General features: G+C 35.6%; 1 protein-coding gene across 1 annotated transcript in view; it reads right to left on the minus strand.

The window, feature by feature from the left end:
• Positions 1 to 3,442: 3,442 nt before the first annotated feature.
• LOC142335969 (uncharacterized) overlaps positions 3,443 to 16,053 on the minus strand; it is a 60,113-nt gene continuing 47,502 nt past the window's right edge. The window contains exons 10-17 of the mRNA XM_075384392.1: positions 15,175 to 15,324; positions 14,654 to 14,830; positions 9,725 to 9,808; positions 9,273 to 9,353; positions 8,879 to 9,081; positions 4,744 to 4,956; positions 3,873 to 4,266; positions 3,443 to 3,641 (exon numbers count right to left, since the gene is read on the minus strand). Coding sequence (XP_075240507.1) covers positions 3,621 to 3,641; positions 3,873 to 4,266; positions 4,744 to 4,956; positions 8,879 to 9,081; positions 9,273 to 9,353; positions 9,725 to 9,808; positions 14,654 to 14,830; positions 15,175 to 15,324 — 1,323 coding nt within the window. The 3' untranslated portion in view covers positions 3,443 to 3,620. The remainder of the gene's footprint in view (positions 3,642 to 3,872; positions 4,267 to 4,743; positions 4,957 to 8,878; positions 9,082 to 9,272; positions 9,354 to 9,724; positions 9,809 to 14,653; positions 14,831 to 15,174; positions 15,325 to 16,053) is intronic.

The following is a 16,053-nucleotide window of genomic DNA, read 5'->3' on the forward strand; positions in this document are numbered from 1 at the left end:
CTTACATTTATAGTTTGTGTTCTCTAATTATTGTTGTATTTTGGTTTATTGTATACATAAACTAAACACAGTATCATATTTACATATAAGGATATAAAAATATATATAAATTAAGTCTTTAAAAAAAATTAAACACAATTATATAAATAAATATGAAGAGAATAGAATTTGCTGATGCGGCATGAACTCCATTCTGAGGCAATATTCAAAGTCAAAATCAAATACAAGTAATGCTTGTTGGAGAGTTTCGAAAAATTCTCAAAATTTCCATTTAATCTCTTAATTGTTGAAAAGCGGATCATAAAATTAGCATCATAATTTGAGCAAAACAATAACAAATCAACAAATCCCGTGAGGTCTTCAAATTTTGAATTTTCATTTAGTATTTCGGCTATATAGCCTCCAAGCAACCAGGATTTTGATTTTAAAAAATGTTTGTTACTAAGAAGTATGCTAACGGCAGCGTTGACAAAAAACATTGATGGATCACGTCAAATCAACACGGATCAAACGGTTTTAGATATTTAAAACTGGTGTTAAATTTTTAATTATATGGAAAATTTCTGAAAATTCGTTCTGTTTTTAATCAATTGAACCTTACTAAAACGGCTGTACGCTGCAAAATCGACGCAAAAATCATGCCTCTTAAGTGTTGCGGTTTGAAATGCCCAGTGTAAGTTAAAATGTAAATATTCTATTTCCAGTAGAACCGCAAAAACGGAGAATATATGTTCTTCGAATTTATGTTAAGCAGTTTTGAATGCTTTTCTCTGTTTAATTCAAGAAATTTAAAATAATCTAATTTCCCTTCTTTGTCGAGTCGACATTCAGTTTTAATTTTAATCAGTTTCAAAACCCTAACTTCTGTTTGGATCTCTTTATTGCTGAAAAGCAGAGCAAAAAATTAGTAGAATTTGTCCTGAATAATTTCTTTTTAAAAATAATAACAACTTCACAAAAAATAATCACATGGCGTTTTCAAATTGTGATTTTCAAAGATACCGTCAGGACCTCATTCACACCTCTTTTATTTTTTGAACTTTGTGGTATAGAACATGTAGTACAATTAAGTAATTTCATTATAGCCCTTTCTTCATCACAATTCGTAAAAAAAGAAACAATTTGAGTAAAACCGCATATGGTCGCATATGCATATACTTTCATCCATGTCATAAGAAAAACGTTACCGAAAACGAAGTTTTCAAATAAAGGAACGGATGTATTAAACAGAACAAAAACTTAGAATTGAAAATATCCAGTAATAATGAAGAGATAACTTTTTTGAAAACCTATGCTCAATTAAGTTTCAGAACAATGATCTCCTGGGCTGACACTAATTTAATAAAATAGAATTTTTTTGTTTCAAGCGACAAATCCTTAATTTTTTTCCCTCAAAATCGTGTATATTCTAGTGTTGAATGTTGTTTTTGTTTCTCGACAAAAAATGTGCGTTTCGAAATAAAGTGTAAAAGCCGAGAATTCTCGTTTCCTGTCAGGTCAGTTTCACGTTAATGCGCATTTGAATTCCACATATCATAAATAATCATGCTCAGTGGGACGAAAAGGTGGAAGATGGAACGCAAAACAAATGAACTCGATGGAATTGCTTGGAAAATGAAAGATAAAGAAAACCGTCCGAGAAAAGAGCCTCTCATGAAAAAGTTAACAGAAAAGAGCAGTATCAATATCTTAAAGTATTTGAGGGATTTCAAGTGTGAAAACAAGAACAACGAATTACAGCAGAAACAACTGCTTGAAGTACCAAAACTCGCAAAAAAAAACGCACAACAAAAAACTGACAGAATTTCTATTTATTGAAATGAATTCAATTATCATCAATTTCAATGAAGTTAAATTATATATATATATATATATATATATATATATATATATATATATATATATATATATATATATATAACCCTAATACATTATTCAAGCAGAAAAAACTGGCTTCCAACAAAATGTAGTTCAAGTTTCTGAAAAGAGGACAAATCTTTTGAGCAATTAACAGTCTTTAGCCTCCCTTTAATCCTCGGTCAAACAAATTTTGTGGTGGCTAGCCTATACAAGATTTGACTTGAACGCCACATTTCGACCTTTGCCTCCCTCTGTTGCACTTAGCATAGTGATTTGTTCTTCAATAACCCAAAGGTTGACAGCAAGTCGGGAGATCCATTAATCCCAATTTTGTTTTTTCTTGCATCTGGCCTCTTGTTGACGAAAATAGGAGCCAGAAATTAAATTTCTCTTAAAACTGTGGTTCTCACGGTGATGACTATCGCAGAAACGAAACTTAACTATTCAAAGCGTCAGGAATTCTAATCATTTCGGGCGCAAATTTTGGTTTCGAAAACATGCGAGCTGATATATTTTAAGTCTCCATGTCCGAAAGCAGACGAATAAAAACATTGTTGAGCAAACAACTATTTAAAAAAAGAACTTTTGGCAATCTAGATGAGTGAATGCATGAAATATCATTATATACTCTGGCAAACATTTCGAACTTTGCGTGTTTCAACAATTGGTAAACAATAAGATCCCAGATTTATGTCTGTCAAATTGATTCACGAAAATATCACTAACTCCTCAGCAAAGGGAAAATTGAATGAAAGTTAGAATCACAGTTTTACTGATGGATCGAGGAGCGGACATGTAGTCAAAACAGTTGCTTTCAGCTTCATCTTTGTTGAGCTGTTTGCAGCATTTCCCGGCAGCAAAGTTTCAATAATCCATTTTGACAAGCAACACTTTAAACACTCACGCTTTTCTAATTACAAAACGAACCAAAATTTGGGCGGCTTCTGAAGACTAAGCTGCCTATTGTTTTAATTTCACATCATACCATTTTACAAAGCGGAAATATTATGCGCAATTAATTTGCGGGCTCGTTTCCTATCTCGATAATTGAAACAATTTATTATTGGAAACATTTTATTATTAAATGAGACTCAAAGTACTTGAATGTCAGAAATTGCCATTTCGGTTTCATGGCATGAAGTCCTAAATTTGCCATAAATTCAAACTGCCAAGTTAGTCTGCAAACGTTTGCACCAAAACTTCGAAAACTCCGTTACTTTACATCTATCAAAATTCATTATAATCGTACCATGGTCGAAAGTGTGCATCTTATTTCAAATGTCCGATTTCTTTTTCATTATCACGATATCTTTCTTTTGGTTAAACCTGAAACATTTTAAAATTCATCTTTCACTGCTGATCAATTTTGCCGGTTGACGTGCCAACAAATCCCAACACATAGCTGATCTTTGTACCTACTATTGACCTCCCTACTCCACCCTATTGACCCCCATGGATTTCAATGAAGAGATTCCTCTAATACTAACATCCATTTTTTCTTAACTGAAGCAACTCAAATACAACTACATATACTAAAATAGCTACCACTACAATGACAAGATCGTCGAGGCGATAAAAACTATTCAAATAATAACATTGATAATTCTATTACAGAAAAATTCCAGACAAACAGATATTAAAATTTTTCAAAACAAAGTTTTCAACGTGCAGTTCTATCTCCAAATTCCTCTATCTTTCCATCTTGGCCTCCAACTTGCAAAATTCTATCGATCTCCAGGAGCTGTTGCTTGAAGCACAGATCACTTCCTTCTCGATTGTCCCTGAAATTAAAACTTCCGATAAGAACTCAAGATGTCTGTCTAGGATCAGCAATTTTAGCAATTCGCTTCTAAATTTCAAGAACGCGCTTCTATTTTTCGAAAGCGAATGTTGAAAAGCTTCACGCTATCTGATATTCAGTTCAATCAATCCAATAAGAAAGTTGTCCTCAACTTATGAATAGGCACCGTCTCACAAGATCATAATGCTAGATTCTTGAATCATTTACATACCAAATATCTGTCGGGAGATCGACTTTTTGATCTGCGGTGTGTTCTGCTTGACCCCGAAGACCTCTTATGAGGCGACTTCGACCTGCTTGACCTTCTACGAGACGAGGAGATTCTTTCAGGTGAATCCAAAGCAACCACTTCAACTTGGCTCTTGCTGACGTCACCACTATCCCCATGCTTTCTGCTTCTATCTCGATCTCTTCGAACAGGCGAACCAGCTCGCTTCTGATCACGTTTTGGACTGCGGAGTGACTCTACAGTGGCGATTGCTTTTCCTAACAGTCGTTCAATCGATGGTGTTCTTTGTCTTTCGACCATTCTGAGAGACGGAGGACTAAGAGTGATAGCAGCACCAGCAGCACTTACGGAAGGATCTTCCCGTCTGTACTTCGATCTAAAACCAAAATCAGCTCAAGACTGGATCCCCCCGCCACACACTGCTGATAAAACAATCGGCGTCAAGTCAAAGCAACATTTAGTTTTTCTTGTAAGGCCCAAATATTAGCCTATCATTTAGGGTGACTAATGAGGAATCAAGACAGTAGAGTTTTTCCTAAAATTTTTCTCAAATTCAAAAGTTAATTCTACTCTCAAAAGTGTCAAATTCAAAAGTTAATTCGACTCTTAAAGTTGGCTTCAAATTCAAGTTATTTCTACTAATCAAATTTGTCTGCAAATTTCAAAATTACTTCTTCTAGGTGTTAGCGGTAAAATTCGCCAAACGTTGCGTTTGCAGTTTAACTTTTAGCACAGAAAATTGATTTAAAAACTGTGTACGTTTCCTCAAAAATTTCTTAGATAGCTTAGTGGAGAAAACGTATTTAACCACAAAATATTTCAAATTTTATTACAGGAAAAGTTTGCAGCTTACCTTTTACTCTCAGACGGAGAGAGTGCTTTGATTGGGAAGAGGGAGCGTTTTCCAGGTGATGATCCTCGGGATCTGGTAGAAGTTGGCACAACCTGATGCGGCTGTTTATCACCCCTTCTGCTACCACTTCTGGGCGACCAATGCTTTGGCCTAAATGAGAGCGGACTCTCCTCCCTAGCCACATCAGTCACTACTTGTTCTGGAGAAGGTGATCTATAACGGCAAAAATAGTACTCAGCTTCAACGAGGATTTTTCAATACAAGAAAGGAAGCTCGGTAAAGTGCTCCATATTCTTGGCTTAATTATCTTAATTATCTACCAATTGAAACAAAGATAGGAAACTTTCAAAAAAGTAATCTATGTTTTGTAATTTCAATTTGGACAAATTCTCAAATAAGGACAGAAGTGTATACATAATTTTATTATTTACGTCACTAGAGCGAAAGAAAAGCGAAAAATACCCGACAGATTGCCTGATAATAGCCACCATTGCCTCCCGTAACCCCGATAGGGATTGGAAGAAAAACGGGAAAAGATTGATTGATTGAAACAGAGGCTATTATCAATGCCATAACACATTAGAGATTGTAACTAAAACTTATAAATATAAACCGACCAACATCGGATGAATTGCTCTCGAATGACAGGCGAAACAATTTAATTTAGAGGGAACGTAGCTCAGAAAGGTTTCATGGGTGCAAAAACCCCAGCCCTCCCAGGTTGTCAGTCTAACATCTAACCCAATCAGCTACAATTGCTCTGCTTTCCAATGCTCACAATCGCTTTTAGGAACGAACTTACTTCAGTACCAGAGCAATTTTTTTCACGAAGAACTAAGTTGGTAAAAAGTCAAAAAAAATTAACAACAAACGCGCAAAAACGGTGAACCAAAACTTCTGCATAACAAAAGACAAGTTTACAAAAATTGCTTGAAACGTCGTGCGAGAGCAATTAAAAAAAGAGTTCAAGTAGCGGACATCTAAACTTTGCTGTATGGGTTCATACCACTCCTATTTTTATTTCGTTTTTAGGAATTGAGTCTGCTCATTTTAGATTGCTCTGCTGAAACTAGCCTACAGAAGTCAACTAGCCTACAAAAATTTCACGCAAAAGTTTGACCAAGCTGTGAACTAAGATAAAGCGAAAACCATTATTCGACGAAGAAACACACCCGGCATATTACCGAGAAATAGCCGCCATTGATTACCAAAACACAGATTTGGATTGAATGAACAGAAAAAAAAGAATAAACATAACCGACTGACGTCGGAAGAAATGCTCTCGAACGACTAGCGGGCACTCTAATCAATTGCAGCCTGCTTCAGCAGGAAGTGGGAGGAAGTGTAGCCTGATTGGGACTAAGAATTTCACAAGGGGCTTCACAAAACTTCATTAGAGTATAATATTTACCACTATTAAGATTTAAAGTGAAAAAATATCACCAATTTTGGCGCACATACAATTTGACTTTTAGTATTAAATTGCCACCAATTGAGTTCAGCTGCTTGAAATTTTGAATGAGAGAATTTTAGATCACGCAAAATGCAGAAACTTATGGGCGTATTGTCCATAAAAAAAGACGCAAAGCAAACAGTTACAATAATTGCTTCTCTTCGAGAGCAATTAATTATTACTGTTGTTCAAACACATTTCCGAAGTTCCGACTATTTTGATTCGATTTCGTGGTTTTGTATACTCCTGTTTTTTAATGAGTGGATGCAGGGACTAGTATCAATGCCAAAACACTAGATGTTAACTAAGACATATAAGAACAAAGTTCAAATAGCGGGCATCTAAAATTGAGCCTTATGGGTTTATCCGGTTTCTATTCTGATTTCATTTTACAAAACTGATTCTGTTCACTTCAATCGCTTTGCTGAGCAACTGTTGTTTAAGAGCACTTTGACAGAATGAACGAAAAATGAACTTAGCCTAGAGAACAAAAAAATTTCATGCAAAATGTCGAAAAAGCGGGAAAATGAGAACATAGCCGGCAGATTGCCGGAAAATAGCAGCCGTTGACGCGCTTGATGCATATCGGGATTGAAACAGAAAAAGATTGAAACAGAAAATATCGGTTTGTCCGTCTTTTAATTTTGTTCTACCTTGACTGTATTCACTATCTTGCGTAATTCATTGAGTGAATGGATTTAAATACCATTCTGTTGAAACAGTGAGTGAGGTAAGTCAGAAGTCAAATGTGAAAGTTGTGACTTATATAAAACGAAAAACGTGATCAAAAGGTAAAACGAATTTAAAAAGAGTGCCTAAAAATAGCCGTTGAGAGGCTGACGGCGGCTATTAATAAAGTGAAACAAATTTTAGTCGATCGAAGAAAATAGGAGCGCCATAATAGCCGGCTGACAAGATGAGGGTGGCTAGTAATGACCAAATTATTTTTATGAAAAATACTAAAGCAATTGTAATAATTTCTCCAGCAGAAAAACATTAAGTAGACACTTAATCTTACCAAACAAATAATATTAATTCGCATTTATAACAAACTACAGTATTAATTTTCAAATATATTATAAAACCACATATTGATCCAGATTGCTGGGCCTCTATTTAATTTTGATCAGACTTGCATTCGCATTTCAATCTCATAAGTGAGCGCAAAGTCTACAAAATGAAGTCTGTACTCATTCATAAATCTAAATTCAAAATGAATAACCTAATCGAAAAGAAATAAAGCTCACTCTCGCTAGATAAATGTGAGGTACATCAGTGAGGTAAGTCATGCACGCAAAACAACTAATCAATCAATTCATCTAACAACCCAAACAGAACGCAGTAACAAATGACTTCAAGCAGTTTGTGCTGAGCCGTAGAAGTCAACGAAAAAGGTCCGCTCTTTGACTTCCTGGCACGTGATCGTAACAAAATAAAGAAAGACGATAAAAGACAAGCGTAGCAGGAGCATCCCTGAATTACAATTGACAGAGATGAATTGTTGACCTGCCACGGTAAAAAGAGCTTCTGATAGTTACATAAAGCTACATAAGCAAGAACGAAAACAGAAAAATTGCCAAAAAAGAACTTCAGAAGGTATTGGTGCTGCAATTATAACAACCAATTGCAGCCTGATGAAAAACTCATACTGCACTTCTTTGAACATTTAGCCTAGAGAAGTCGAAACTATTTCATGTAAAATATTGCTTCATGCGAAACAAGCTGTGGAGGACTAAGGAAAAGCGAACGTGTTCGACGAAGTGAAAAAATTGGAGCACTATAATAACCAGCTAAGATGAGGGCGGCTTTTAGTAAACAAAAAAACATAACCGAACGTCGAGAGAAATGCTCTCAAACAACCGGCGAGCGGTTGGTTTCGGTAGTACCCAGCTGGGGCTTAAGGATACTAGCATTGAGGGGGGTGAGTGACTGCTGGGGGTCAAGTGATGGGGTGGGGGAGGGGAGAGATAGTGATGAACGAAGGGGGTTCAAATCGCCAGCTGGGGGACGATGGACGCAAGGATTTTAAGGGTGGACAGTGGGAGGGGGGTTATTTGGGGAGGAAGGCGGGAGTGATTGAGGTGGGCCAAACTATTAAGAGCCGCCCTTCCCACCCTGAAATAAAAAAAACAGTTTTAGCCGATCGCATACTTAGAGACTAGTAAGGTGTAAAGATCTAAGAGGGCTGCTCGGCCATTTAATGCCCTCCGGACGCGACCTGTTTATCCCGTTTTTGAGGAAAAATCAAATAGGTCAGACAAACAATGAGGAAAGCAAGAAATAAATAGACCACAGGACTAATATAATTGTTAAAAACTTTGAGCAGTGATTTGATGCAATATTTAGGTAAGATACCAAACATTGAGGTCTCTACAGCTCTTATATTGTGTTGCATCACGTACCCTATCACATGAGCACAAAAATTAAGTCCTCCTAGCTCCAAAAATGAGCAAATTTGGATACAATTTTACTGACGAAAAAACACCCTATCGCCAATAATGGCTCAACTGCATTTCGTCTCACGGCTCTTTAACACTTTAAAACGAAAACTAAGGAGAACGTTCTCACCAATTTTCAAGAGAAAGTCTTTCATATTTTTTATCTGCAGATTCATATCTGTTATTAATGAAGAAGCGAATGAGAGCCCTTTGCACAGGAACAATGTCACTGAACACATCTAACCTGGAGTCTATTAAAATGGTGTCTAAGGTAACAGCTCTTCCAGAGGAAGAAGTAGGAAGAATTGAAGGAGAGGGTTCAACTGTCCTGGCGCTCTTAACATCGGACCGATGCCTGTGACCTCCAGAAGATAGCGGTGGTGATAGAGATCTCTTGTGTAATTTTGGCTCTACTCCAACACTCTTCGCAGCTTCTTTCACAGGCTCCTTCAAATATATCACATTTTACCTCAATGTCAATTCCGACAACCCCTAAAGCTTCGAAAATGGTTCAGACACTGAAGCGAAATATATTTTCCTTTAAAATCCAGTTCTCATTTCCTGTCGAGTATCAATTTTGTTGGTATCATGTCTCAAATTAGCAAACCAGTACATTACAGGCAGTTAGAAAAACTTACTGGCTCTGCATGCTCTTCGAGGAAGTTGTTGTATTCCAGACATCTACAGTCCTCTGGTGGGTCTTCCCACGTGGTAATAATCTAAACAACTCAAACGCTCAAGTGTTAGACGTCTCCTTCGTCTAACACGATGTCAAAAAGTATTTTATAATCATATACGTGCAGTTTGGGCATACCTATTGATTAAAATAACTTACCAAGATAACATATGGCGTTTAACTCAAGAGAATTTTGAGATATCTGATCGCAATCTCTTAAGGTTATAATTGAGTTTGGTTATAGGCCTCACTATTTCTACTTACACCATGGTTGCTATGCCTGTTAAGTTATATGTTACATGACTCTGCTTGAAATCAGTGAGAACCTCTGTTGTTCATCGAGTACCGCGAAGCGGTTCAAGATGTAAAGCCAGAATTTCCAAGTGACTTCTGTACATATTGAAACTCACTCACCCTCTCAACGTCCTTTCTGCTTCGTTTGTGTGTGTTCCTTTTGAAGCAAAGAGAAGCAGGCACCTTCAACTCCACCACATATGCCTAAAATAAACCATTTACTAACCACCCAATCCGAAGTATGTGCATATTTTGACTGTATTAAAAGTAGGTTCAATGAATGTTAAATCTTTCGAAAGGCCGGTAAAAAATAATTTTAAGATTTCGAAAAATAAAATATCCGATTGACCGGTAAAAAGAACGTGATAACGGGTCATAAGAGATGCCCAAGTTCGTGAGCTTGAGACCAGTTGGTGTAAATGGTTAGCACACTAGGCTTGCAAGTGATAAATGCTGGATCGAATCCAGTACTGGTCAATTTTCACAGTAGTAGCACCTGATTAGACTCCCTAACAACAATGAATTTGAAGCCGCAAAAAAAATTCAATTAACATAAACGACCACTTGAATTTTTGTATATCCGCGTCATCTTGTTTGATACGTTGGTGGCTACCTTGTATCCACATAGTTTGGCATATGCGAGGTACAGCTCTAAGTCAGAGACCAAGTGGTTTTACATCTTGCTTTACTATAAAAAAAGTTTCCGAAAAAAAACTTATTTCCATACGAACAATTTTAAAATATTGTCTGTGATAATTGATCATTTGGTGAGTACATTGTATCCACACAGTTCGGCACATGCGAGGTACAGCTCAATGTCAGGGACTAAAGGGTTTTACATCTTGTTTTAATCAAATATTTTCCGGAAGCAGTTCAATCAATTTTTTCCCTACGAAAATTTTTAACATAGCTGGAAAATTGCCAGAAAAAGCAGCAATAGTTTCGTAGATCTGCAGTCTCAAAAAGATAGTTAAAGATACACTCCAAAAAAACTTTTCTATTAAATATTGAGAAGTCATATTTTTTATTAGGAATTTGTTTATCCTAATTCTACCTCTTTTCAATAAACTCAAATTAGTGTGACACACACTCACCTGACCTTATATCGTTGAAGAATTAATGTGAAAAGTCAAGTTTAGAGTGAGGAAGTCATTTTAGAGTGAGGAAGTCATTTTTGAGTGAGGTGAGTCACGTGTGACCAAAAAACTTTTACACGCGAATGAACAAAAAACTCGCTCCAATAAGAGTGAAAAAAGAAGTCACGCACGCATTTCAGTTGAAATTGCATGAAAGAGTGAACAAAAGCAGATTTGCAGTGATTGTGACGTCATATGGTCAAAAATAAAGTCGTGACGACGAAATAGAGAAACATAGCGGGAAAAATTCATGAAAACGACTTGAAGTAAAAAAGTGACCATCCTCACTGACCTAATGCATATTCCACATAATTAAACTAAGCATTCTGAAACAGGAAAAAATATGAGAAAAGTATCTAACAAAAACTGATACACAACCTGATAAAATTTAACTTAAGTGGCAAATCCAGAAAACTATTGGTAAAGGAATCTCTTATGCAGATAGTTTGCAACAAAATATTAAGATGACGGATCAAACCGTAAAGTAGAATTTAAAAAATGCAAACGCTAAATGCACTTTCCGAACCATTTATCTGAGAAATTGTTAATTAAATTATAGTATATCAGTCACACAACCAAAAATCGACTATAATATAAACGACAATTAAAACATAAGAGCACAACAAAAAAATTAAAAACTTGTTTAAATTAGTTAAGTGATATGTGCCCTCTTTAGCTTTCACAATTCTTTCCAACCATTATTCGCGAACAATTTTTACAAACTTTTCTGCCAGATCAGTCACTCATCCAAAACGAGGGAGAAAAATCAATTAACTGTTAGAGAACATTTAAGAACAAAAAACCGAAAAAATACATCTAAAGAGTAACTCTAAACTTAGAATTGACTGAGAAAAATCAGAGCAGGAAGCGCAAGGTCAGAAGAAAGTCAAAAACGATAAAAACATACAAAAATCGGCAAAAATTTGATCGAATTTAGCCACTTTTCCGAAAAAATTAAAAACTATCAATCAAACTGAACGACCGCCGAAAACTGCTACAACAACTAGTTTCAACCACACAACTCAGCAAATGTTATAGAAAAATTTAAGAAGATTACAAAAAAATTCTAGAAAAACTTAAAATAGGCAAAATGATAAAAAAAATGAAGATTAAATCTAAATGTGAAAAAATTGCTTCAGGTGCTCAAAAGTGCTTCCAAATACACTACTACTGGATTAGATAACTTTGAAAAACACCTTTTATTGAAAAGTTGGAATAAAACTAAAAAACTTTTAAAAAGCTGCACGTGATAAAAAAAATTTTGTTCTCTTAGCGAATTTTTTTTTCACAACTAATTTCCTCACCTTTAATATATACAATGATTTTTAGTGAGACTATCCTACAATCGCTCTCTTCTTTGCTTTTTGGTTACTTCAGCCGTTTGACCTAAACACAGTTTTCACAAGCGACAATGACTTCAACATTGTGTTTTCAAAACACTCCAAAAAAATTATCGATCCAAAATTAAGTACATACATTTTTATCGATCATGGCTAAAATTATTACACGCTAATGCTTCTGTTGACATAAAAAATGAGAAAAGGTTACAGATTCACTAAATAAAAAACAATTTGCAAAAGTCAAAACTAAAATTATATAAAAATATTAAAATTGTAATTAAGAAACCAATTTCCCTTGAATTTCAAAGATTAGACGCCAAAAAAACAAATCAGTTATTCATACTACAAAATTGAACCACTGGTTGTGCACAAAAAGACTTCTTCTAAGTATAACCAAACAAAAACAAACAAAAAAGTTGGACAAAAAAGCAAAAATCGGATTAGTATGTACAATTTGATAAAACAAAAATAAGTCACGTTCAAAAGAGTTGTTCAATTCATGAATTGCCAATCGAACGTCGCCATATACATTAATGTTTCAAAAAAAGGTACGCTCGAAAATCCAAACAGGAAGAAACGAAAAAATCCAAAAAATAAATTTAATATTGAGAAACATGAGCCCATTTCACACTTGAAAAATATTATTAGGCTCCGCAAAACTTTGTGGTATCAATTTCACAAAGTTATACATGAATGCAGTATCGATCAAACACATTTTCTACAAGCAACCAAATTACAAGTAAAAAAATTAAGCCAAATGGACGGAAAACCGGCTTAAAATTTTAAATCATATGCGCCGTTCTCTCGAGAACAATTTTCACAGCCAAAAAATCATTCACGGAGCGCAGCGCATGATCAAGAAATTTCTCTTGAATAGCAACAACCTGTTCACTATGACAACTTTTCCCACTTTCGCTTTTAGGTCAAAATGCCGCGTGAACAAAACTACTTCCTGTAAAAAAAGACCGAGAGAAAACCAATACTCCTCTTCGAGTCGTAAAAAACCAAGAGAAGGCCAATATTAGTCTCAGCTATCGCTTCGCGGCTATTAAAAAACATAACCGACCAAACGTTGGAAGAATTGCTCTCGAACTACTAGTGGGAGCTACAATGAATTGCAGTCTGCTTCAGTCGGGGGGGGGGGGAGGGGAGAGGGGGCCTAATGGGATAAATGGGACTATCAAGTTGAAAAGTGGGCTTCAAAAAACCACATTAGAGGTTAACATATATTACTATTAAGATTTAAAGTAAAAAATGGCACTAGTTTCGGCGCACTTTTCATTTGACTTTTAGTATTAACTTGCCGCCAATTGAGTTCAGCTGCTTGGAAATTGTGATTGAGAGAGAATTTTAGATCAGGCAAAACGCAACATAGCTGGCAGATTGTCAGAAAAAAGCCGCAATAGATTCGTAGATCGGCAGTCTCAAAAAAACAGTAAAAAGACAGACAAAAAACAACTCGTCTTTTCATTGAAGGCTGATCTGTTATATTTTGATTAAAAATCTGCATAAGTTATTGCTGCCTCTATTAGCTGATCTCAAATAACCTTCATTTAGAGTGACACATACATTTGACCTTATCTCTTTGAATTAAAGTAAATAAAAGTCAATTTCAAAGTGAGGAAGTCATTTTTGAGAGTGAGGTAAGTCAAGTGTGACCAACAATTTAATCACGCGCATGAACAAAAAAACTCGCTCCACTAAGAGCGAAAAATGACGTCACACATACATTTCAGTTGAAATTGCATAAACGAATGAACAAAAAGTGGCTGTGACATCATATGGTCGTAACAAAAATCATGACGACGAAATAAAAAACATAGCAGGACTAGTCTTGACGTACAATTCAAAGAATTTTCATTGACTAAACAGAAAAACTAGACCGAGAATGGACCATGAGTGAATTGAAGAAACCATTTTTAAAAAAAAATTAGATAAAAAAAATAAGAAAATACAGAAAATCAATGTCAAAAAGCCGCATGTGAACAAAAAAACCACTAGCGAGAAATGAAAATGTAATTCAAACAAAAAACTAGGCCTAGAATGAACTATGAATGGATTGGGAAAACCATTCAGAAAAAAATCCGATCAGAAAAATCGAAAAAACAGTAAAAATCGAAGTGAAATTGCCGCATGTGATCAAAAAACCACTAGCCAGAAACCGTAATTTTGTTCAAACACCGTTTTCTCACTCTACTTTAAGAGTAGAGTGAAAAAAATTCACGCCGCAAAACCACTCGCTTTTTCGCTCCATTTCCTGTTCCGGCGTGACCAAAATCACTACTACAATTTGACTTCAAAAATCATGAAAATGTGTGAACAGATCTTAAAAAAAAGACAGCGCCCCAATACAATTCAAATTCTTTGAATTGTAAAAAACCAAGAGAAGGCCAATAATAGCCCCAGCTATCGCTGTGCGGCTATTAAAAGTCAAGGGCGTAAAAGTCACTCGAAAAGTCAAAATTGTCAAGCGAAAATTTTGCATAAAAAAGACACACGTTTACAATAATTGCTATGAACTTCGTTCAAGAGCAATTAATAATGTTTGTGATATTTGCTCAGTAGGTGAGTACCTTGTATCCACACAGTTTGGCACACGCGAGGTACTGCTCAAAGTCAGAGACCAAGTGGTTGATGTTGTCAACTACGAGGAATGAGAAGAGGTCATGTTCCAGACTCTTCTTGAAACACTTGAACATGCACAGGTTGTACGCTGTCTCCATCTTCTCATCATACTCATACTGCACTATCTGAACAACAACAAAACTTCACACAAGAATTAAAACACAAAACGTATCCATGCTCAGACATCATAAATTAATGCTCAATAGTGCTGTTAACTCCTTGACCATGAATTTGTTGTCATTTTTTCACACAAAGAAATTTGCTGCCATCAAGGCACACAACGCTGGGCGACAAATTTATTAATGTCAAAGAGTAGCCTAGCTCTTGTTACGAGGAAGCATCATTGCTATTCCTTGGATAAAATAGAGAAGAAAACTGGAAGAGGCTTAACAAATGAATGCGATCAGCTTAAGCTCGGCTCAGTTACTGTGTCGCCCTCCCTCTATTTTAAACAATATAAAGGACTAACTTTGTTTCTAGGGGCTGAGGGCAAGGTAATCTTGGCATTTCTCTGTTCCTCTGCATTTTCCTTGTTGATGAATTCTTCCGTGAGGTAGTAGTCGTCTATGGTCAGAATGCGCGGCGGCTTCTGGTGGTCTCCCAATATCACTTCACGCTCCTACACAAAATCGCTAATTTTTGCACTCATATTTATTAACATAGTTATACACAAAATTAAAATCCAAATGGTATTCGAAATGCTTGACACAAAATTAAAATCCAAATGGTATTCGAAATGCTTGACACAAAATTAAAATCCAAATGGTATTTGAAATGAGTTTTATTCTCGTAGAGTCATGCAATAAAAACTTATCTAACTCTATCTAATTCAGAAACATAAAAAATAAAAAAAATACAGTGTGAAAAAAAAACCATTTTCGGGTAGAAATGTGGGTGGGTAGGGGTAGTTGGGGGAGGGGTTAGTTTAGATAGATTGGAGGGAATTATAAGGGATCAAAAACTCTCGAAATGACCTTTTAACCTTGAATAATACCATCAGTTCTTAATTTCTATACATTACAAACTAAGTCAATTTTAAAGTCCAACGTTTGAAAACAGAAGTCAACGTTCTAAAACAGAAGTCAAGGTTCGAAAACAAGAGTCAAATTTCAAGTCATAACTTCAGCTTAAAAACCTGTAGAATCCCAATACTTCTTTGAGTCGGAAAAAATAACAGGACTAATATAATTGCTAAACTTCGTTTGAGAACAATTAATAAGCATTGTCACGACTCATCTTTAGAAAGCATGCATCATACAACACCCTTGTCGAAATCAAATAGAGTCAAAGTCAAAACCGCTAGCTGTCTATTTGAACCAATGTTTAGGTTCACATATGCCTCATTAGA

The sequence above is a fragment of the Convolutriloba macropyga genome, chromosome 3 (genome assembly GCF_964194025.1).
Source record: "Convolutriloba macropyga chromosome 3, txConMacr16.3, whole genome shotgun sequence".
Classification (NCBI taxonomy): Eukaryota; Metazoa; Xenacoelomorpha; order Acoela; family Convolutidae; genus Convolutriloba; species Convolutriloba macropyga.